The sequence below is a fragment of the Suncus etruscus genome, chromosome 14, assembly GCF_024139225.1.
Source record: "Suncus etruscus isolate mSunEtr1 chromosome 14, mSunEtr1.pri.cur, whole genome shotgun sequence".
In the NCBI taxonomy this organism is placed as follows: Eukaryota; Metazoa; Chordata; class Mammalia; order Eulipotyphla; family Soricidae; genus Suncus; species Suncus etruscus.
The window spans coordinates 9321932-9344348 of record NC_064861.1 but is presented as its reverse complement, the minus strand read 5'-3'; the positions used below and the strand labels follow the sequence as shown (position 1 = coordinate 9344348).

At 42.7% G+C, this 22417-nt stretch overlaps 2 protein-coding genes across 3 annotated transcripts in view; one reads left to right on the top strand and one right to left on the bottom strand.

Moving 5' to 3' along the window:
• Positions 1–1512: 1512 nt before the first annotated feature.
• Positions 1513–16638, bottom strand: LARP7 (La ribonucleoprotein 7, transcriptional regulator). Of its 2 annotated transcripts, none has more exons than XM_049786908.1 (13): positions 16549–16638; positions 14219–14419; positions 14023–14123; positions 13734–13817; positions 13483–13647; positions 13306–13399; positions 12877–13227; positions 12644–12788; positions 10928–11079; positions 8320–8441; positions 5449–5608; positions 5218–5309; positions 1513–1621 (listed from the first exon to the last, which is right to left on the bottom strand). In XM_049786908.1, the coding sequence occupies exons 2-13, from the start codon at positions 14415–14417 to the stop codon at positions 1541–1543; spliced, it is 1746 nt and encodes a 581-aa protein (XP_049642865.1). In that variant the 5' UTR covers positions 14418–14419; positions 16549–16638; the 3' UTR covers positions 1513–1540. The 2 variants fall into 2 exon arrangements, with proteins under 2 accessions (XP_049642865.1, XP_049642866.1); XM_049786909.1 differs by having other exon boundaries at positions 16537–16637.
• A 301-nt stretch (positions 16639–16939) lies between these two features.
• Positions 16940–22417, top strand: part of ZGRF1 (zinc finger GRF-type containing 1) — a 68963-nt gene continuing 63485 nt past the window's right edge. Inside the window, exons 1-2 of the mRNA XM_049786553.1 lie at positions 16940–16976; positions 21630–21714. Coding sequence (XP_049642510.1) covers positions 21694–21714 — 21 coding nt within the window. The 5' untranslated portion in view covers positions 16940–16976; positions 21630–21693. The remainder of the gene's footprint in view (positions 16977–21629; positions 21715–22417) is intronic.

Here is a 22417-nt window from a genome sequence, read left to right as displayed (position 1 = left end):
ACCTATTCAAAAGCTGGGGCTCATCCAAGTGCTACCTTCAGCAGGCTCCTCTGAGCCATCCCCTGGGACCTTTCCATGCTGTTCACCCACCTCCATCAGCCATGGACACTCTCGACTGGGACCCAGACACACCAAACAAGTTCCTCCCACCTGCCCCTGGATTTCCACACGTGCCATTCTCAGCTCCCAACTGTAACAATCAGTAAGGTGATGGCTCAGCTCCCACCGCACTCTTCTGACATGACTCCAGACCTGCGGGCCTGGTACACGTGTTCAGAAACTTTCTTCTCTGGCCGATACTGACTGAGCGTTGGCCCATAACACAGTGCCTCTGAGGAATGGGAGTTTGAGTCTGGGAGCACTGTTGTTGAGTCTCTGAACTTTTACGTGGCCTTTTACGTGGTCTCTACAAAGCTTCCAATATTCAAAGGGTCCAGAGCAGCTTCCTTTACTGAATATTTGGATACAGCTGGGGATGGCCACAGGCTCAGATGGGGCCCCAGACTGAACTGAGCTTGGCTCCTCACAAGGAAGGTCTGGACTCAGGCCACTCTGTTATCCTGGGGCTTCTTTCCTCATCTTCCTTCACAAGCTGACCTTGTGTTCAGTTTCTTCTGTGCAGCCTAGAGAATGCTAAGCAATACAGCAGATTTCTCAGTTGCTCTTGCACTTTTCTGTAAATCTGTTGCTGGGTCATCTACTGACCTAACTCAGTGATGGGTAAAGAGAAGCGACTCAACCTATGGCCTCTGGAGCTGTGATTGCAATAAACAGAAGAAAGCACTTCCCATATACCTTGTACAAATCTACAGGAAGAACTAGTCAAAGTACTTGAAACAAAAAAACACAAGCTTATTTCATTGAGGATGTGTTATAGTTTTTTCAAATGTTATCCCCTACTCCTTCAGTCACATGCAGCAACGCTCGAGGGATTACTCCTGGCTCTGCACTCAGGAATCACTCCTGCTGGTGCTTGATAGACCCTATGGGATGCCAGAGATAGAACCTGGGTTGGCTGTGTACAAGGCAAATATGCCTTACCCACTGTGCTATCACTCTAGCCCGCAAATACTATATATATTTTTGTTTGTTGGTTGGTTGGTTTTGGGCCACACCCCGGTGAAGCTCAGGGGTTACTCTTGGTTATGAGCTCACTTCTGGCTCAGGGACCATATGGGACGCTGGGAATCAAACCCAGGTCTATCCTGGGTCAGCTGCGTGCAAGGCAAACACCCTACTGCTGTGCTATTGCTCCGGCCCCAACAAATGCTGTTTTTTGTAATCTAAGTACAACCAAAGCAATGGTATGTGCAAAACAATTTTATTTACTAAATTATTGTGGGGTTCGTTCATATAAGTTCAACAAATAAATGTTATGAAAAACTGTGGTTATATAATGTACATATCTCTTAAAAAAGTCTTCTTTACAAGTTAAGAAACAAAGATATTTCTTTTAATTGTACATTTTAGAGAAACATCACTATCTATTACCATAACAGTCTAAGCATCCAGTGAAATTTCAGAGGTAAACCAAAACTCTTCAATCATATTGAGAAAATCTAATGTGTTTACTTGCTTGCTGCGACTTCTCCAGTCTAATCTTCTCTGCTTTGGTGATTAACTACAGAGAAAGAAATCAGAAATTAGAAGGTACAAAATCTCTTAAAAAGTTAAAAAGACATGACTAGAAAAATTTCACAAAAGTCAACATGTATAAAAATATTTCATTACGGGGCTCGAGTGTAACACAGCGGTAAGGCATTTGCCTTGCACACGGCCAACAAAGGACGAACTTAGGTTTGAATCCCAGCATCCCATATGGTCTGGAGACTGCCAGGAGTATCTCCTGGCACCACCGGGGTATGTGACCCAAAAACGAAAACAATAAAAATTCATTAAAAACATTAGATTCATCAACCTCTGGAGGGAGCATTGTAGGCCTAAGTATGGAATCATCTGGTTCACTCTGTGAGCTGGGAATCACTGGGTGTGGGCCCCAATTACCTAAGATGCCCCCAATGCACCTTCTCTGCTCTGTTCCCCCTAAAAAAATCTGACTCCAATTAAGTTTTCATTAAAATCACTTTTCAGAGACTGGAGAGGTAGTAAGTACAGTGGGTAGGGCATTTGCCTTGCACATGGCTGACCTGGGTCTAATCCCTGACATCCCAAATGGTCTTGTGAGTATTACCAGGAGAGATTCCTGAGTGCACAGCCAGGATTAACTTTTGAGCATTAACTCTTAAGCCCCCCCTCCAATAAATTGCTTTTCTTTGGAGAAAGTAGGTGGTAACACACGGTTCTATGCTCACGAGCTAATAATGCAGGACACTTAAAAAAAAAAAAAAAGGCTAATGCTCAGGGTAGTTGGAGATCAAACCCAGGCTCCTAGCATTCAACCATCCTTTGAGCTCTCGCTATCCATCATACTACTTCTCAGGCCCCTAAAAGTCTCCTTAATCTAATTTTTTTTTTGGGTCACACCCGGCAGCGCTCAGGGGTTACTCCTGGCTCTATGCTCAGAAATCGCCCGACAGGCACAGGGGACCATATGGGATGCCGGGATTCGAACCAATGACCTTCTGCATGAAAGGCAAATGCCTTACCTCCATGCTATCTCCCTGGCCCCTCTTTAATCTAAGTGACTCGACTGATGGTCACTTTTTGGTCTGTCAGTCTGACCACACACACCAGTGAGTAGGAACTTTGGCCCTGAGCTAGAGGATCACTTTGGGGGTTGCCAGTTAAGTGTTGGCTTGCACTAAAGGGTCCAGCTTTCTGCAGACAAAGCAAAGCTTGGGCTCACTGAACCATCTTCATACCTTCCAAAAGTCACTTTGAATTATAAAAAAAGAGGGGGGGGGGTTGAGAGGAGTGGCAGTGGTCTGGAGCACACCTAGCTGTACTTAGGGCTTACTCACAGCTCTGTGCTCAAAGATCCACAGTAGATGGGAAAGCAACACTTTAACCTTTGTGCCCCTACTTCTTTAAAATTTACTTCTGTGTGCCTTAAATTTGATATGAATGGAAGATGGACAAAACTGTACTCAACAGTATCTTACTCCATAATATGGAATTTCAGACCCAGATTCCCACTCTTTTTTCTTTTCTTCAATGATGGGCAAAGCATACTGCAATGGTGAAGTTACTGGGTGGTGAAGGCCCACTCGTTTTGCTTCTTGGGGATGGAGTTCAGGAATGCACCCATCAGACATGCTCTACACTGAGCTACAAACCAGCTCTCAGAATCTCAAAGGATCGACCCTAGATCTAAGGTGACCTCCACATCAGATGTTTCCTGCTCTACTGAGACTTCCATCATCACTCTCTACTTTTGGGGTCTAGAAAGCCAGAGAGGAGTGTCAACAAATGGCCAGTTTACCAGCTCATTTCCTTAAGGCCAACTCTAAAGACAGCTTCACAGTGGGAGCTTCCTTGAAAGTTCCATTTGAAGCAAAGCTACCCCAGTCACCTTCCATCTGCTTCATCTCCTTGCCTACCTAACCCAGTCACTTAATTTATATTGTCTTTTTTTTTTTTTTTTTGGTTTTTGGGCCACACCGGTGCTCAGGGGTTACTCCTGGCTGTCTGCTCAGAAATAGCTCCTGGCAGGCACGGGGGACCATATGGGACACCGGGATTCAAACCAACCACTTTTGGTCCTGGATCAGCTGCTTGCAAGGCAAACACCGCTGTTCTATCTCTTCTATCTCTTCGGGCCCAATTTATATTGTCTTTAAACTCCAGGAAAGCAGAGGGCTTGTTACTTAAGGCAGTACACCTATTTCCTCTGCCAGTGGTTTATACAAAAGGACACTTAAAAAATAATGTAACTAAATGAATTAACAAAGTGAATGAACAAAACAAGTCGATTGGCCTCCTCAGGGGAGGAAAAAGAAGAGGACAAAACATTAGCCCAAAGCCTAAATCAAGCAAACAAATTATACAGTTTATCCCTCTCATCTCAGAAGATGCATGTTGACTATTTTCAAGAAACAAAGTTTACAGAGAACATTAACCATGCAGCTTCTCCATCTTTTTTGTTTGTTTGTTTTTGGGTCACACCCACCAGCGTTTAGGAGTTACTCCTGGCAGGCTCGGGGACCATATGGGATGCCAGGATTTGAACCAGGGTCCGTCTTGTGTTAGCCGCGCGTGCAAAGCAAACGCCTTAGCTATTGCTCTGGCCCCACAGCTGCTCCATCTTTTTTTTTTTTTTGCTTTGCTTTTTGGCCATACTCGGTGATGGTCAGGGGTTACTCCTGGCTATGTGCTCAGAAATCACTCCCGGCTTGGGGAACCATATGGGACTCCAGGTATTAAGCCACTGTCCATCTTAGGTCAGCCGTGTGCAAGGCAAATGCCCTACTGCTGCACCACCCCTCAGGCCCAGCTTCTCTGTCTTAACTGCAGAGAGGTTAAGGCATAACCCTGGCAAACAGACAAGCCAGACTGATACCCTGAACAAAAGGGTCCTCTGGACACCTCCAGAGCAACCTCTGAACACAGAGTCATCCAAAGTTTTATGGAAGAGGTCCTGGGTTGAGTTAATTGCTTCCTCTCCCACCTTCCCCAGGAAAGCCTACACATTAAATGAAAAAACAGACAAAACCTTAAAAATGGTGTAGCCTGGCAGTGGCATAGCAGTAGGGCGTTTGATGGTGGCTAACCTAGGACGGACGGTGGTTCAATCCCCCAGCATCTCATATGGTTCCCCAAGCCAGGAGCGATTTCTGAGCACATAGCCAGAAGTCAACCCTGAGCATCACTGGTTGTGGCTCAAAAACCAAAAAAAAAACCAAAAAGAAAAAAAAAAGTGTAGTCTTTTGTATTCTTTATTTTGGTTTTTGGGTCACACCTGGCAAAGCTCAGGGGTTAACTCCTGGCTCTATGCTCAGAAATCGCCCCTGGCAGGCACAGGCGACCATATGGGATGCCGGGATTTGAACCACAGACCTTCTGCATGAAAGGCAAATACCTTACCTCCATGCTATCTCTCTGGCACCAGCCTTTTGTAGAATAGTAACTCTATGCATTTTTCAAAATATAGAGAAACAAATGATTCTTCTCAATCCAAAATATAGTATATACCATATATCCATACATATTTTTATGTTGTTTCAGGACCACAGCTTACTTACTAACTTCCAGAAGACAACCAATCTCTGGAACTAAGTAAGATTAGTTTAACAAAGACAAAAGCCATCAGTTGATTACCTTCTCTGTGCCTCTCTTTTTCTCCCGAGGCTGATTCAGTTTGGCTTGCCTATCTACCAGGATCTTCTGCCAATAGCGCTGTTCATGATCACCTTAAAAACAACCAAAATCACGTGATCACACGAGGAAATAGAGCCAAAGAATTAGTCTCAATAAGAGTAGGAGAATAATTAAAGCCACATCGAAGTGTAAGAAAATGGCTCTCATCAGCCCATATTCCATGAGGGTTACCTGAAAGGATCTCAAGATTCCAGCCATGCTTCTTTTTCATCTCTTCGTGCACGCTTATCATTGCTTGAGCATCCTCAGGGGTCTTAAATCGAGCATGACATTCTGTGTCTCCTTCCAGCAAATCCACATATACCACTTCTGAGACAGCTGCCAAAGTATCCTGTCAGAATTTAAAACAAAGTTGAGAAGAAGTCGTCAGAACAACAGCATCCAAGTCATTTTAAAATTCTTCCAAAGGTTTGAGCAGAAAGCACTATTCAACCAACCACAGGAGTAACCTGCACAAAAATTTCTTTTAAAATGCTGATAAGGTTTCTTAAAAATGGACTTGGAAAAGCTAAAAACATATTTAACATCAATTCTATTCATAATGTTCCTCTTGATGCATACCCTTAAAGTCCTACACTTGCTCACCATGAGTGGATTTCTTGGGCTTGATCAGTGTGTGCAACACACATACAATCACACACAGAGAGACAGATAACAAACACACTTTCTTTTTCCAAGAACCTTTTACAATGACTAACGGCAAAAAAGGGCCACATGGAGAAGCTCATAAGGTCAAGGCTCGGCAGGCAGGACGCAGGCCTGGCCCGACTCCCTCACAGGACAGGTCACCCCTGAACACGGTGAGGTGCAGCCCAGACCCTCCCCCCTCAAAAATAGCTGGCCTGCAGAACTACGGAAATACAGTTCCCTTGTTCTTTCAGATAAGACGTCTAAGGAAGCTCCTCAAAACAAGTTCTGGTGACCCAGCCAGGACCAGTTTCACCTACTAAGCCTGCTGTGAGGGCAAATTAACTGGATTCCTGCATTCCTAAGGACATTTGGTGGTGGTAGGGGGAAGGAATCACAGCAGGCTCTACAGAGTACACAAAGCAATTATGCAGGAATGTTACACTAATTCTAACTTCATCAACTTCCATTCATAAAGCTAAAGAAGTCACTGGAGAAAAGCTGCTTTCAATCATCTCCCTTCTTTTTAGTTATTCCAAATTTCAACCCAAAACTCATTTAAATGCTTATTCAGGGAGGTTTAGATGCTTGATTTTTAGAGTTACATCAAGAATCGGACAATTGTAAATATGGTTTTATCACAGTATAAATGTACAGACAACTGATAAGTGATGGAAATTTAAACAGAGTAAGCAAAATAATCTCTTAAACTGATGAAATTTGAAGAATTTACCAATAATTGCTTGGTGATTGATTTATCAGATTACCACAATTCAAAGATATTTACTAAATATCCATTATAATTGGCTAATCTGATTTAAATTCTGGGAAGAATGACAAATTAGTGTAAAAACCACATGGGCAAGTCTCAGGAGCAGTAAAAATACCAGCTTTTGTTTCAGTGAAATATAAGCCACAAACTTACTTAAAGCTATTATTTTATGAGTCTGAGATATTAAATGAAGAATCTGTGATTTACACAATAAAATTTAAGTAACAAAAACTCTTTAGAAATAATTAAATCTATGTTCATCATTCCAAATGCCAAATGCAAACATTTAGGTAAGTTTTCTAGTAAATTATACCAATTTTATTATTAATTTGGGAGTGAGATCAAGTCACCATCATCAAGAGAGAATCTTAACTTGTTGATAGCTACAGGAGGTTTGGCTTAGGGTTTCTGATCAAGTGCTTATTTAATGAGGAATTCAACAGCAACCTTAAATTATACAAATGAACAAATAAGACTATGCAAAACCAAAATAACAGGACACACAGTACTGAAGGTCAGCAAAACTATTTACCATAAAAAAGGTGTTGTTTTAGAACATTTGAGAAAAAAAGTGTTCCATCTAAATGATAACAGGAAAAAGTAAAAAAGATACAGCATTCAAAAACAAAGGGCAATTGGTGAGAAATATTGCTGCATAAGAAAGGTGAAGACAAAACATATAATGTATTTTTTTTTTTTTTGGCTTTTGGGCTACACCCGGCCATGCTCAGGGGTTACTCCTGGCTGTCTGCTCAGAAATAGCTCCTGGCAGGAATGGGGGACCATATGGGACACTGGGATTCGAACCAACCACCTTAGGTCCTGGATCGGCTGCTTGCAAGGCAAATGCTGCTGTGCTATCTCTCCAGGCCCCACATAATGTATTTTTAAAGTAAAAACATGTTATAATTTATAATTTAAGTTATGAAGAACTACATATTTATTTGCACACAAATATAAAAGTTTTGCTTTAAACTCTTCTGTTCTCATTTTTCAAAACAATCACTGTGGACTAAAAATACCTGTTTTTTCATTTCATTTCTGTGGCCTCCCTAGATGAACTAAGAAGGCTTAGGCCACCTTAGGGGTTCCTTAGGCCAGCCAGTAACAGAGGGGAAGTTTGTGATCAACACTTAACGCACTGACAACAGAATATTACAAGTGAGTAACTCAAATGGAAACAAATGGTGATTTTAGACCAATTCTAATGCTGATTAGATAGTTCCTTAAAGAAGTGTTGGCAGGAAGTTTTTTCCCCAAAAATCCACTTTCTCTCAAAGCAAAAAAAAAAAAAAAAAAAAAAAAGTCCACTAAAAATTGAGTACCTGTGAAAGTATTCTACTGCACCTGTGACTCTGAATGCCTAGAACAAGGTTTTCTTTTGAATTCCACAGCCATCATTCAGCACCCAAAAAACATAAGCACAAACTGTAATCTTCTCAGTTGTTCAAATTGTACACATAAATTTTCTCCAGTGAAAACTTTAGCCTATATAATCCACATTAAGTCCAATTTGAGCACTATGGCATCAGAATTTGGCAAACTGATTTAAATGAATCCTGATAATATTCAAACCACTTTCACAGAGAAGAGGGAAACCCTGAGGGGTGGGTGGTAGGTGGATGGGGGTGAGAGAGCATTACCCTGATAAGCTTCCTGCCAGGAAGAGGCTCAGTACTAAGAATCTTCACAATCACTCCACTCACAAACTGGGGTCCTGGAGCATGAACCTTCTCTTGGGGGCCACGTTCTTCACTGTTAGCTACTGATTTGAAAAGGAAAATATGAGAAATAAAGACCATGTACAAAAGATTAATTTCTTAGCCTGGTTTATATTGTAAAATCATGTATAATTTCATATATAAAATTTTTGGTTTTGGGGCTGCATCCACCCAGTGGTGCTCAGGTTATCAGATGTGGTGTTGGAGAGCAAACCAGAGTTGTCCAAATGCAAAGCAAGGACTTACTTTCAACCCCCGTAATTTAAAATCTAACTAGAAAAATGATGTCACGTGCCATACCACTTATTGTGGACTACTGTGATATAAAATACAAAAATCTTAAATCAAAACACCTTTAATTTTTTTCCTTTCTTGTGGATGCTGAATAGGAACAACTGACTGAAACTTAACTGTCAACAACAGTCTTTTTTTTTGGGGGGGGGGGATTCAAACCACCATTGGTCCTGGGTCGGCTGCTTACAAGGCAAACGCCCCACCATTGTGCTATCTCTCCAGCCCTTGTCAACAACTTTTTAAATCTGGATCTCAGTGATTTAATTAAAAAAATTCCCTTTCTCAGAAACAGTAACTATGTAATATGAAAATGTATGCTTTTAGTGATAGAAATTAAGATTACTATTAGGGCCTGGAGAGATAGCATAGCTGCGTTTGCCTTGAAAGCAGCCGATTCAGGACCAAAGGTGGTTGGTTCGAATACCGGTGTCCCATATGGTCCCCAGTGCCTGCCAGGAGCTATTTCTTTTTTTTTTTTTTTTTTTTGGTTTTTGGGCCACACCTGGAGGTGCTCAGGTGTTACTCCTGGCTGTCTGCTCAGAAATAGCTCTTGGCAGGCACGGGGGACCACATGGGACACAGGGATTCGAACCAACCACCTTTGGTCCTGGATCGGCTGCTTGCAAGGCAAACGCCACTGTGCTATCTCTCCGGGGCCCCAGGAGCTATTTCTGAGCAGACAGCCAGGAGTAACCCCTGAGCACCGCCGGGTGTGGCCCAAAAACCAAAAAAAAAAAAAAAAAAAAAAGATTACTATTAATAAATATTTGCAAGAATTTGTGCAGTTTGTTCCCATTTGTGTTTCTTAACACTCTAAGGAAAGGTAAAAGATTACTGTATTTGTAGATCTGCTCAATTCATAAATTGAGTCTTCACTCATTAAATGAAGACTGTAGAGGTCAGACATCATTAAAAAAGCTCAGGTTTAGAATCAGCCCTTCTGAACTATAACAGCTTTGGGAATTCATAGTCCTAAAAGCAGTTTTGCAAGAAGCATTGAAGAAGCTTCTTTAAAGAACGGGGCTGACTTCCTAGCACAGGTAACTGAGTATAGTGCTCACACATGATGCTTATTGTTGCTCACTACTGGACTAAGAAAGGTATGTTAATCATAGCTTCTGTGGAAATTTCTTATACTGTTTACTGACTAGTCTATGTCTGAATGTGGTTTTTTAACATCATGGAGATTTTTATTGTTATTTTTTAACTTACTAATGTAGACACTTAAGCAGTACCTATATTTTCTGACTTAAAAATCAATATTCCTGGGCCCGGAGAGATAGCACAGTGGCGTTTGCCTCGCAAGCAGCCGATCCAGGACCAAAGGTGGTTGGTTTGAATCCCGGTGTCCCATATGGTCCCCCATGCCTGCCAGGAGCTATTTCTGAGCAGACAGCCAGGAGTAACCCCTGAGCACTGCCGGGTGTCGCCCAAAAACAAACAAACAAAACAAAACAAAAAAAAAATCAATATTCCTTTATCTGAGAATGAAACATTTTGTACTTTCCCCGTTCTCCTAAACACTCTTACTTTTCATATCTTATACAGACCTATTCATATCTCACTTAAATTTCCTTAATTCTCTTTACTCTTACTAAATTTTACATTTGTAGTTATTATTAATATAAACTCTAAAATCTTTTAGCATAGAATAAAAAGGAGTTGTATTTATGAAAGAGAAGACATGGTAACCACTACAATAAGACCCGAAAATTTCATACAATATATTTTAGATGCCAAGGTTGAAAACTTATGCATATGAGAACAGGCATTATACTGTATTAAACAATTTAAGTTTCTTTACATAGTTTGTTAAAAATCATATAGCTATCAGTCATCACAATTTGACTTCTATTGATTTGTTTTCTGATAATTTAATTTGCTGTTCCTTTAACTTTTGTTGAAGCAAGCAATAAGAAATTTGTTATTTGTCAGCCAAGATGGGGGAGGTTTTTGAAGTGGGAGGGAACCTGGGGACACTGATAGGTGGATTTGGTGTTGGAACATTATGTGCCAGAAACAACTCTATTATGAACAACTTTATAGATCATGGTATTTTAATAAAAATAAGTTTAAAGAAAAAAATAGAATGAGCCTTTCACATGCTTCTCCATTAAGAAATCACTAGTTCTTCTAATGATGACTATACAAAGTTTTAAAAAGTTTATCCTATAATCCCTCAACCTTGGTTGAGAATACTAGTAAAACACACATCACTAAAACCGGTCACTTTTACCTTTTTCATTCTTCATTTCAGACTTAACAGAAACTCCATGCTCTGTTTCCATTTCTGAATCCAATTTTATTTGTGATATTGTTTTCTTTAAAGAAGCCATGCTGGCTTTCTGCAGTGCTAAATACTCTTTTTTTAAATCCATCCATTCACTCCTGAAACAAAACAAGCCTGCTTTTAAAACAGCAATAATAGATAACTAAATCTATAACCCCAATGATTTGAAACATCACCAGGACTTTTCTTTCTTTACACTGAATTATTTCCTGAATTCTAAGTCAATTAAGCAAAAAAGCTTAGGTACTAACACCCAGAGGAAATGTTTAAAAATCTGCCAATTTAATTAAACAAACTAACTAATAAGTAGCATTAACTAAAACAGTGAAGCCTTTTGGAAAAAGAAGACTAAAATTTAAAGATTACTTGTTAAAAACTGCTTCCAATTAGAGAGATAACATTCCTCGGTATTTACTTGAATCAAAAGGAATGCTAAGAAGAAAATAACACCCTATGGAAGCAATTTATTTATTTACATATATTTAACATGTAGATGTTTCTTCAAACAGCTAGAGCTCCTCCAGATAGAAACACAATGCTTCTCCCCTCTCCACAGGGGCATTCATTGTTAACCTAATCTAGGTCATCAAAGGAGCAGATAGGGGATTTTCTAAAAGCAGAGGATATTTTGTGGTAATGGTTTTAGCTGTTAACATTGACATTTGTATACTTCAAAAAAGGCAAAAAAAAAAAAAAAAAAAAAAAAAAAAGTCTCCAGACCCACCCAGGATCATACATTCCCTGAGAGCTGATACATTAAAATAACAAAAGGCTCTTGTAATGATTCTCAGAGATAAAAAGGCAAAAGGAATCCAGTAGTTAAGAATAGTATAAATACAAGTGCCAGAGTCTTTGCATTTTAACCTTCCTAGGGAGAGAGCACCCAACAGTTTGCTAGGCGGACCTGGAAGGTTAAGAACCCTGGCTCAGCTCTGGGAAAGGTATGTCCTGTACTATACTATATACTATACTTTTCTTAATCCAGACTCATGGATTTCCTTTGACTTTAACATGGGAGTGCTTTCTGTGACTTCAAAAATAGTAAGTGCTTCTATGTTTAAGTAGAAGTGAGTCCAAATGCTTCCTCCCCCAAACTTTTGAAGGAAGAAAAAAGGCCGTGGTGTCCCCTTTACTTTAACATGGGGGCACCTGCTGTGTTCAAGAGAAGTAAGTGCTTCCATGTTTCAGTGGAGGTGTCTCCAAGTTCTCACTCGAGTCTCTCTATCTGTTACAAGGGTAGGAGGACATTTTGTCACAATGTCCATGTTTTTCTAAGACTAGGCTCCCCACCACTTAAACGTGGATGTACTTGCTTTGGAACTGGAAAAGTAAGTGCTTCCATGTTTTAGTGATGGTAAGTCTTACATTTACGTTCCCGCTGCAGTTGAGGCTGCACCTAAACCTGCCCCTCACCTTATTCCTGTACAGGAGCACCCACTACTTTAACATGGATGCACTTGCTGTGCAGTGATAAGATTAAGTGCTTCCATGTTTTAGTGTGGTGGTTTCTACAAGTGCTATTTAATTAATGCTGCCACACAGACCTGCCATAGGCCATTACTGTTGCTAATATGCAACTCTGTTCAATCCAAATTGGAATTGCACTTTAGCAATGGTGATGGTGTGTGTCAACTGCCAACAACACAGTAATAGCCAACTTACTTGGACAGCACTCGCAGCGGAATGACCTCTTCTCCCATTTTATGTCTCTCTTTATGTTTCTTCTTATGCTTCCTTTTTGTTTTCAACATTAATGCATCTTTCATATCTCCTGTATCCTTCTCCTCTTCTGTGGAAACTTCTAAATCTGAATTTGGATAATTGTGCTAAGAATCTAGAACCAGATTTGATTTTATTTTAACCCCACACCATCAAAGTTTGATTTTGTGTTTTACCTTTGCTTTCTTTGGAGACTTCAGAGGTCTCCTTCTTAATGTCATCTTTAAGAGCCATCTTCTTGACCTTGGACCTGGGAGTCAGTTCTGTATCTTCAGAGTTGCTTCTCTTCCTCTTGCTGGTTCTGACAGAAGGGAAGCTGGATGCTTCAGCTTTCTCCCGCTTTTTCTTTTTCTTTGCCTTTTGCGGTTCAGGTGCCTCTACTTCAGAACCTTCAGATGTGGTCCTAGATCTTCTTACTTTACAGATGTTCTCTTTACTTACATCCACGTCCATATTTGAATCTTTGGCCTGCGTGTTGTCTTCCTTCTTAATTCGGCCTTTCTTCTTCTTCTTCTTTTTCTTTTCTTCTGTAAAAACATTTCTTTCATTTGAGGTACCAATATTAAGTGTTCCAACAGTAAACTTAATCTAATCCACTTCCCTACCTGCTACTCTGAGGCTTGGAATCGGCTTACTTTTCACAGTTTTAGGGAATATACCAGGTTTTCTTGGAGCTTCCTCCGGCGGATTGTTAAGAAACTGAAATGATTGTAAATTTTACATAACATATATGCTAACTTTATTTTACTTTTTTAAATTTAGGTTTTGATCGACTTGATTACCTCAATAGCTTTTGCAGCTTGTTCTTTTGTTTCAAATTCCACAAAGGCAAATCCCTTCGGATCTCCTGTTGACTTATAATGTGGAATACTCACGTAGACGACATTGCCACATTTTCCAAACACTTTTTCAATCCAGCTGTGGTTAACATTTTTTGGAAGTAATTCCTACAATAAAGATGCACATTTAATTGATTTTTATAAAAAGCCAATAAAGTTTAAGCTTCATTAAAATGTTTCATTCTTTGACTCACCACGTACACTGTCCGCTCATCCTCATCCTTGGGTCTCTCCCCCAGAGGTTTTTTCCTCCTGATTCTAGTGCCTTCCAAATCCAACTTCAAAAACAAATACAAAACATGGTTAATTGAGTAGGAATTCTGAGGCTCTGTCCTCAGAAATAACTGGTGGGGGGGGGGCTTTCAAGTCCTTATGGGATGCAGGGAATCGCTGTCTGGGTCCATAGCAGGTTGTCCCCGTGCAAGGCAATTACTGCTGTGCTATATATATATATCTCCACTCCACCTTAAACAAAATTCTTACCTCTACAACAGTTGAACTTTTCAGTGCTCTAGCTATCAATTTCCCATCTGTGGTCAGTTTTTTCATTTTATTAAAAGATACGAGAAGTGATATATCAACATCTAAATGAGGAAAGTAAAAAGCCACCAAAATAGTTATTTCTATAAAACTACACATTAGATAATCTAATGTCTCCAATGTCATGAGATAAACTTACATCCATCTCTAGATTTTTCTATTTGTTCCCGAAGAAATCGATCCTTGTGAAGATTTGCATCACCAAACCAGAAGTCCACTTGCTTTGCAATATCTGCAAGCACTTGTTTAACTCTAGATCTCTTCTTTTTTTCTACTTCTTTTTTCTTACTCTTTTCCTCTTCTGTTGCCTGCCCTTGATTCCCATTTTCAGTTTCCATTGCTGTGAATTAGGTATGGGCAGAAATAGTAATAACAAGAAATATTAATAATATAATAAAACAAATGTAATAACAATAATAGTTGATGATGCCAAGTGTCCTTAGCACATAAGTGTGATTGACTAAGCCTTGCTCAGAAATCTGTATACCAAAAGGAAGAGCTGTGCTTACAGCTCTGCTTCTCTGCTGTAGACATCACTTTAGGATTGGTATTTGAAGCTGTCAAATGCAGCATTAAGTTCGCTGCCTTTTATCAGTCCTACCCTTTGGTACAGCAATATGCAATGCAACCTTGCCTCTTGCTTTCAGTCCAGTGTTATTTCCTAAAAAGATGAAAGGGGGTGGGGTAAGGGGTGCCAACCATACTTGAATTTCTGAACAGTGATTGTTGCAGGCACTGCACTCCCTGGTGGGTGCCAGGAATCAAACCCAGGGTCTGCTGTGTTCAAGGCAAACACCCTGCCTCCTGTTCCACAAATCCTGTGGTTTATTCCTAAGCAGAGTATTTCTCTAAAGTCATTCGAGTTGAAATAGTTTTCTCCAGGAAGTTAAGGACAGTGGTTTGAATCCCGGCATCTCATGGTCCCCCGAGCCAGCCAGGAGCGATGAGCCTGCCAGGAGCGATTTATGAGCATAAACCCTGAGCGCTGCTGTGTGTGTGACCCAAAAACCAAACAACAAAAAAACCCAGACTTGTAATTTATGACCCTATTAGCAACAGTTGGAGACAATATCAAAAAAACCTGGGGGAAACCACTTGGGTAAAGGGGTGATCCTAATGACAGAATGATGGTAATATTTAAACTCATTCATACACGTAGGCCAGGTGATATCTTTGTTGGGCTAGAAATTGTGTTGTAAACTTAGAAAGCACTGGCTGAGATGACAACCCTTGCATGCAGGAGGGTGGGTTCCATTCCAGGTACTGATCACCCCAAGCCTTCCTCACTTCCCCCTAAAAGTTGACAAGTCACTAAGGTTAACAGTGTGAGAATAAATGCTGTTATTTCACACATTACAAATTAACCATTGGGGGGGGGGCAGTCAGTGGTGCTCTGGGCTAACACCAGAGAGCACTCCTGGTGGGGCTGCTGGACCACAAAAGGCTGCTTGGCTGGAACTCTTTCGTGTTGAACAAGGCAGGCAAGCATCCTACCAGTTGGATCTGTCCCAGCAACCCCCACTTAGAATAGAAACTTCTAATCTATTTGCCTGTTCATTGAAACTCTTGCAATTAGAAGATGACTCAAATTCCAAACTTAAAATCTATTGTTTGGTTTCAATAGAATCTTGTGAACCATTAAAAATTTTTGCCAAATTTAAACGGAAAACGGGAAAATCATGACTGTTTGAGAATGAGTTAAACCTGCGAACTGGCAAAGTATTAAGAACCAGTTCACAGAAAGGAGTCCTCAAAAATCAGACAAAATTAAGCAGCAGGGACGCGGGGGGTGGGGTGGCTCGCGTATTTTCACTAGAAAGCGCAAACCCTGTTAGTCCATCACGGCAAAACGAATGAACGCCAAGACGAATTTCCAAAAAAAGTATTAAAAAAAGGCGGAGAATTAGGAAACGTGCGCTGTGCATTTTTCTTGATTCCTTGGTGATCAGTCTCACCGTTTTCCCTGAACCCGAGTCAATCGCCAAGACCCCCGCAAAAACGACTTCTTGCTTCCCCAGCTTGGCACCAGCACGCCCACCGAAAGCCTCGCAGGAATGCGCGCCACATCCGCGCACCCACCGCACCGAGCACTTATTAGCCCTCCGACGGCTGGATTTCGATGCAGCCCAATAACCAGAACTGCAGAGCGCTGAGAAAGCCAACGCCTCCACCCCCTACAAACCCGCATCTCCGCTCTTCCGGGGCAGCCAAACGCAAACAACTAACCAACCTTTCACCTTCCCCACCCCGCGTCCGTGCGGGCGGGCCAGGGCGCCCTCTGGCGTCCAAACCCGGAAGTACGCGGCACCCGCGGGTCGCTGCGCATGCGCAGAGAGCAAAGCGGGCGAAGCGAAGTGACGGGTAGGTGGGAGGAGGCGGGGCGAAGAGGACGGCGGAAGGGACCGCTGGGAGAAAGAAGCCTGAGGCGGGGATCAGGACTCACCCCGCGGCACCGACCCTGGACTCTACCTGCAACTTCGTCCGCTCAGGGCCCCAAATCCAGCACCTGAGGCGGCGTCCTCCCGCCCTTTCCGTCTCCGGAGCCTTCGGGCCGCGGCGGGCCTCCGCGTCAAAGGAGATGCGACGCCGTTTCCGGTTGGCGGCGCGCGTCCGTCGGTGACGTCACGAAGCGACCGGGTGCAGGGCAGAGTTGGATTGGTTCTTAGCGGAAAGGGGCGGGACTTCCGGTGGGGCCGGCGCGGAGTGATGACGCGTCGGCTTTCGCGGGAGAAATTGGAAAGCCTAGTTGTGCGCGTGTGTGGGGCTGCTGGAGGGAAATGTTCCTGGGGCGCTTTCGGGCGCGAGGTGGGAAGACGCGCTGAGGGAGTCCAGCGGGAGGCCGCGTTTCTGACTCGGGGTGCAGGGGCCGAAGAATCCGCTCCACCGGGAGGCAGCCGGTAAGGAAGCCGCTTGGACCCTCGGCGGGGCGGCGACGGCTGCTGCTGCATCAGATGGATCCCCTGCCACGACTGAGCGAGGCCTCGTCTCTCCGCGCAGCTCGGGCTCCGCTCTGCGACTCCTCTGCTTGTGCAACACGCGCACACTTTGCACACATGCGTTTTGGGTCAGAGGAGGGCTGGCGTCCAGTCTGAGTGAGGACTTTCGGACAGAAGTCCAGCTTCCAGGGGCCGGAGAGAGCACGGAGCTAAGGCGTTTGCCTTGCATGCAGAAGGTCGGTGGTTCGAATCCCGGCAGCCCGTAGGGTCCCCCGAGCCTGCCAGGAGACCCCAAAACAAAAACAAGACAAAACAAGAAGTCAAGCTTCCATGGTCACTCTGTGCCCCGGCATCTGCTGATGACACGTCTTGGCCCGTGAAACACCGTCTTTGGGGATGTTCGGACGGGGTGTTTCTTATTTGGGGGGGGGGGGTCACATCCAGCGGTGCTCAGGGGTTACTCCTGGCTCTACGCTCAGAAATCGTTCCTGGCAGGCTCAGGGGACCATAGGGGATGCCGGGATTCGAACCCCCGTCAGTCTTGGGTCAGCTGCGTGCAGGGCAAATCAAATGCTTGACCGCTGTGCTCTCTTTCCGGCCCCAGGATGAGAGGTTTCTGAGCATGATACTGGGTTCAGAACTCAGAGTTTTTTCAGTCTGCAGCCCCACTTGGGAATTCTAAAGCGCCTTCCTGTCCAGTCCTCAAGCTCAAGGGCCCCAACCCACTCACAGATTACGAAGAAGGGCTCTAAGAACATAGATTTTTACATATAAACGTATAAAACAGTACAGCGGTAGTTCGTTTTTGCCTTGTTGCTGCGGACTGGGATGCACCCGGGTTAGGTTCCCGGCATCCTATAATGGTTCCCGAGCCTGCCAGGAGCGATTTCTGAGCATAGAGCCAGGAGGGAACCCCTGAGTGCAGCGGTGTGGCCCAATCCCCTTCCCAAAAGAAACAGCATATGCACATCTGTTCAGAAACTTTTTGAGGGAGTGAAGAATACCCAGCGATATTCAGGGCTGATCCCTGGTTCTGTGTTCAGGAATCTCTCCTGACGGTGCTCTGGGAACCAAATGGGATGCCGGTGATTGAACTTGGGTGAGCCTCGTACCAGGCAAATGATCTCCACGCTGTGCTTTTGCTGGCTGGCCCAACTTCAGAAACTTTGCACAATAAATTCTCACACATTATAAGTGGGTCCATGCCTGGCTTCTTGACAGATATGGGCAGATGTGAGGAATTATTTCTTTGAGTGCTGGGGATGGAACCAGGACCTTCCACATTCAAGGCAAGCGCCTTTACTTACCCCTATGCAGCTCTGTGGCTTCTGCAGGAAATATTATCTAGTAACTCCCTTAAATATGCAAAGCACTTTCCTGTTCTTCCTGTTTTCAAAGATATGTGACATTCCTTTGGATGTGTAAGGGGACAGACCTGTGTTTTCATATATTTAAAGCAAAAACATTACTATTAAGCCATCTCATGGGCCCCTTTTGGAAATATTTTTAAATCCATTATCTTTTGTTTCTAATTTTAGGCTTATTTCTATAATTTACCACCTAAGAGTTAGGAAAGTCTAACATTTTTCTTGTAAAACCCTACAAGAATTTTTTGTTTTGTTTTGTTCTTTGGGCCACACCCGGCGTTGCTCAGAGGTTACTCCTGACTGTCTGCTCAGAAATAGCTCCTGGCAGGCACGGGGGACCATATGGGACACCGGGATTCGAACCAACCACCTTTGGTCCTGGATCGGCTGCTTGCAAGGCAATCGCAGCTGAGCTATCTCTCCGGGCCCTCTACAAGATTTTTTTTTTTTTTTTTTTTGGTTTTTTTGGGCCACAGCCGGCGATGCTCAGGGGTTACTCCTGGCTGTCTGCTCAGAAATAGCTCCTGGCAGGCATGGGGGACCATATGGGACACCGGGATTCGAACCAACCACCTTTGGTCCTGGATTGGCTGCTTGCAAGGCAAACCGCTGTGCTATCTCTCCGGGCCCCCTCTACAAGATTTTTAATTTAGAAAAGAAAGGGTTATCTTGTAATTACAAGGTAGCATATAGATAATCATAAATTTGTCAATTGTGATGTTACTGTGAGTAATATGAAGCATTTACTTTATGTAAACTAGTCCATTTTCTGCTTGACACTGACACAGCATACAACAATTTGTGAATATACTCACTGCTTAATTTGGGGTTTAGAATCAGATATCTCTCTGGGCCTCTCCTCAGCACCCAACAGTTCTCGGCTGAAAGGCTATCCTGGAGCATGTGGAAGTTACATATGTTTCTGAAAACATGTAACTTCTGGAGCTTTGGCTCCTAGTGCAAAGCTTTGGTGCCGGTCCTTCTGTCATTCATCAGCCAGGCACATGCTAGATTTCATTCCTAGAATCCTGGTATGGTTTCTGACTGTCTTTATAGAATAAAGCTCAAGAACTCAGACAGCCTGAGTGGGCCATGTGCAAGGCAAGTAAATACCTTGCCTGCTGTACTATCACTTTGGCACCACACCTTTTATTTTGTTTTTGGCTTTTGGTTTTTGAGCTACACCTGGCTCTGTACTCAGCAATCATTCCTGGTAGGCTCAGGGAACCATATGGGTTGCTGGGGATAGATCCCAGGTCCTTTCCAATGAGCAACATGCAAGCAAACAGCCTTATGGCTGTGCTATCACTCTGGCCCTGTTGGGTTTTTTGTTTTGTTTTTGGTCTGGCCCCTTTTGTATTTTTGTTTTGTTTGGGGGGCTGTCTTATTTTGTAATTTTCACTTTCTCTAAACAGAAAATGTCTTGAGAGTTTAAAGAATGGTTTGTTAATTTTAGTATTTCAGCATAGCACAATGTCTGGTACATAAGAAATACTGAGAGGACAATAATAATAATACATAGGTGAACTTCTTGGTCTATTTTATTTGTATCAAAGGGGAAAAAGGGAATTGAACCCAGAACTGGGCATCAAGCTCTAAGTACAAGACCCTTGGTCTTCTAGGATTGTGTTTTCAAACTTCAACAGGCATTACTAATCACTCCTTGTATCACGAATCACCTACAAGTTTGTTAAAACTGAGTCTCAGTTCTAGGTTTTCTGACTTAAAGCTGAGGACAGGCCCCAAGAACTAGAATTTCTGTCTTTTCTGAATGGTGCTATTAAATCTGCTCTTCATATGCCTTTGGAACTACTACTGGGGTAGGGTGTATTTGGCCTCTTTTTTTACTTTTTAAATTCACCACTGGTTTTTTTTTATTTTTTTTTTTGTATTTTTTTGGTTGTTTTTTTTTTTTTTTTTTTGAGGTGGGCCACACCCATTTGATGCTCAGGGGTTACTCCTGGCTAAGTGCTCAGAAATTGCCCCTGGCTTGGGAGGACCATATGGGATGCCGGGGGATCGAGCCGTGGTCTTTCCTTGTCTTTTCTTGGCTAGCGCTTGCAAGGCAGACACCTTACCTCTAGCGCCACCTTACCGGCCCCTGTTTTTGTATTTTGGTTTTTGGGTCACACCTGGCAGTGCTCAGGGATTACTCCTGGCTCTATGCTCAGAAATCGCTCCTGGCAGGCTTGGGAGACCATATGGTATGTCGGGATTCGAACCACCATCCTTCTGAATGTAAGACAAGTGCCCTACCTCCATGCTATCTCTCCAGCCCCTTGCCACTGGTGTTTTTACGTTTAATTCTGGGGAGGTTCTCTTACATTTGAGATACACATTCTGGCCCCCACCAAGGTTGAGATCTGCAAATTTTCATAATAAAAATTGTAACAACTAGACACAGGATAACTAGAGTACCTGTTTCAGTGACAATTGGAAGGATGTTTATCTTGCAGAATATTAGATATTTGATCATAGATATTGTGGAATATAAACTAACATACAAGGAGAGAAATTCAACGCAAGGGGACAATATAGAGGTGAGCAGAGATTTAGTAATCTAAAATTGAAATTCATGTTACAAGGAACAAAATGTGGGGAGATGGTAGGAATATTTTCTTTTTAAAAATATCTTTAGTTTTTATTTTGGGCTCACTTCTGGCAGTGCTCAGGGTTACTCCTGGCTCTGCTCAGGAATTACTCATGGCAGTGCTTGGGGAACCATAAGGGATGCTGGGGATTGAACCTGAGTGCAAGGCAAGCTCCTTTCTCACTTTACTATCACTCTGTACATAGAATCATTTTCTGATACTATTGCATTAGAAATATATATATATATGAGACTACTATTTATTTGATATATTTTACTTTCCTGTCTACCTGGACATTTTCTGCAGCTTGTATCAGATTATTGTTGTGTTCCTCTCTAATTGCAGATAATTTGATTTTTGTATCCCTTGTTACAATCTTAGATTCCTCTCTCTCTCTTTTTTTTTTTTTTTTTTTTTTTTGTGCCACACCCGGCATTGCTCAGGGATTACTCCTGGCTGTCTGCTCAGAAATAGCTCCTGGCAGGCACGGGGGACCATATGGGACACTGGGATTCGAACCAACCACCTTTGGTCCTGGATTGGCTGCTTGCAAGGCAAACGCCGAGATTCCTCTCTCTCTGATCAGGAATTTATGGGGAGATATTTCATATGATACTTTGTTTTCTCATGGATTCTTTGCCTTTATTTCATTTTAGGTGGGATAAACCGTTGAACAACCACTGAGTTTTCTGCACTGGACTGGTTTATACATAAGAAACTATGGGAACCCAAGAATTTACTGTAAGATAGCAGTTTTCAATATTTCTCTCTCTGTCTTACCTTCCTTCTTCAAAAAGATCTTGCCAGAATTTTTTTTTTTTTTTTTTTTTGGCTACACCCTGTGATGCTCAGGGGTTACTCCTGACTATGCGCTCAGAAATCACTCCTGGTTTGGGGGACCATATGGGACCCCGGGGATTGAACCCATGTCTATCCTGGATCAGCTATGTGGAAGGCAAATGCCCTACCGCTGCACTTTTGCTCCGGACCCCCAGAATCTCTTAAAAAATGAGGGAAAATGGGCTGGAGAGATGGTATAGCAGGGAGGGCTCTTGCCTTACATGCAGCTGACCTGGGCTTGATCCCTGTCATCACATATTTTTTTCTGAGCCCATCAAGAGTGATTCAGAGTGTGGAGCGAGAAGTAGCACTGCTGGGTGTGAACAAAAAATAAAAATAAAGAGAAAAAAGGGGCTGGAGAGATAGCATGGAGGTAAGGCCTTTGCCTTTCATGCAGGAGGTCATCGGTTCAAATCCCGGCGTCCCATATGGTCCCCTGTGCCTGCCAGGAGCAATTTCTGAGCCTGGAGCCAAGAATATCCCCTGAGCACTGCTGGGTGTGACCCAAAAACCACACACACACACACACACACACACACACACACACACACACACACACACACACACACACACACACACACACACACACACGAAAACCAAATAT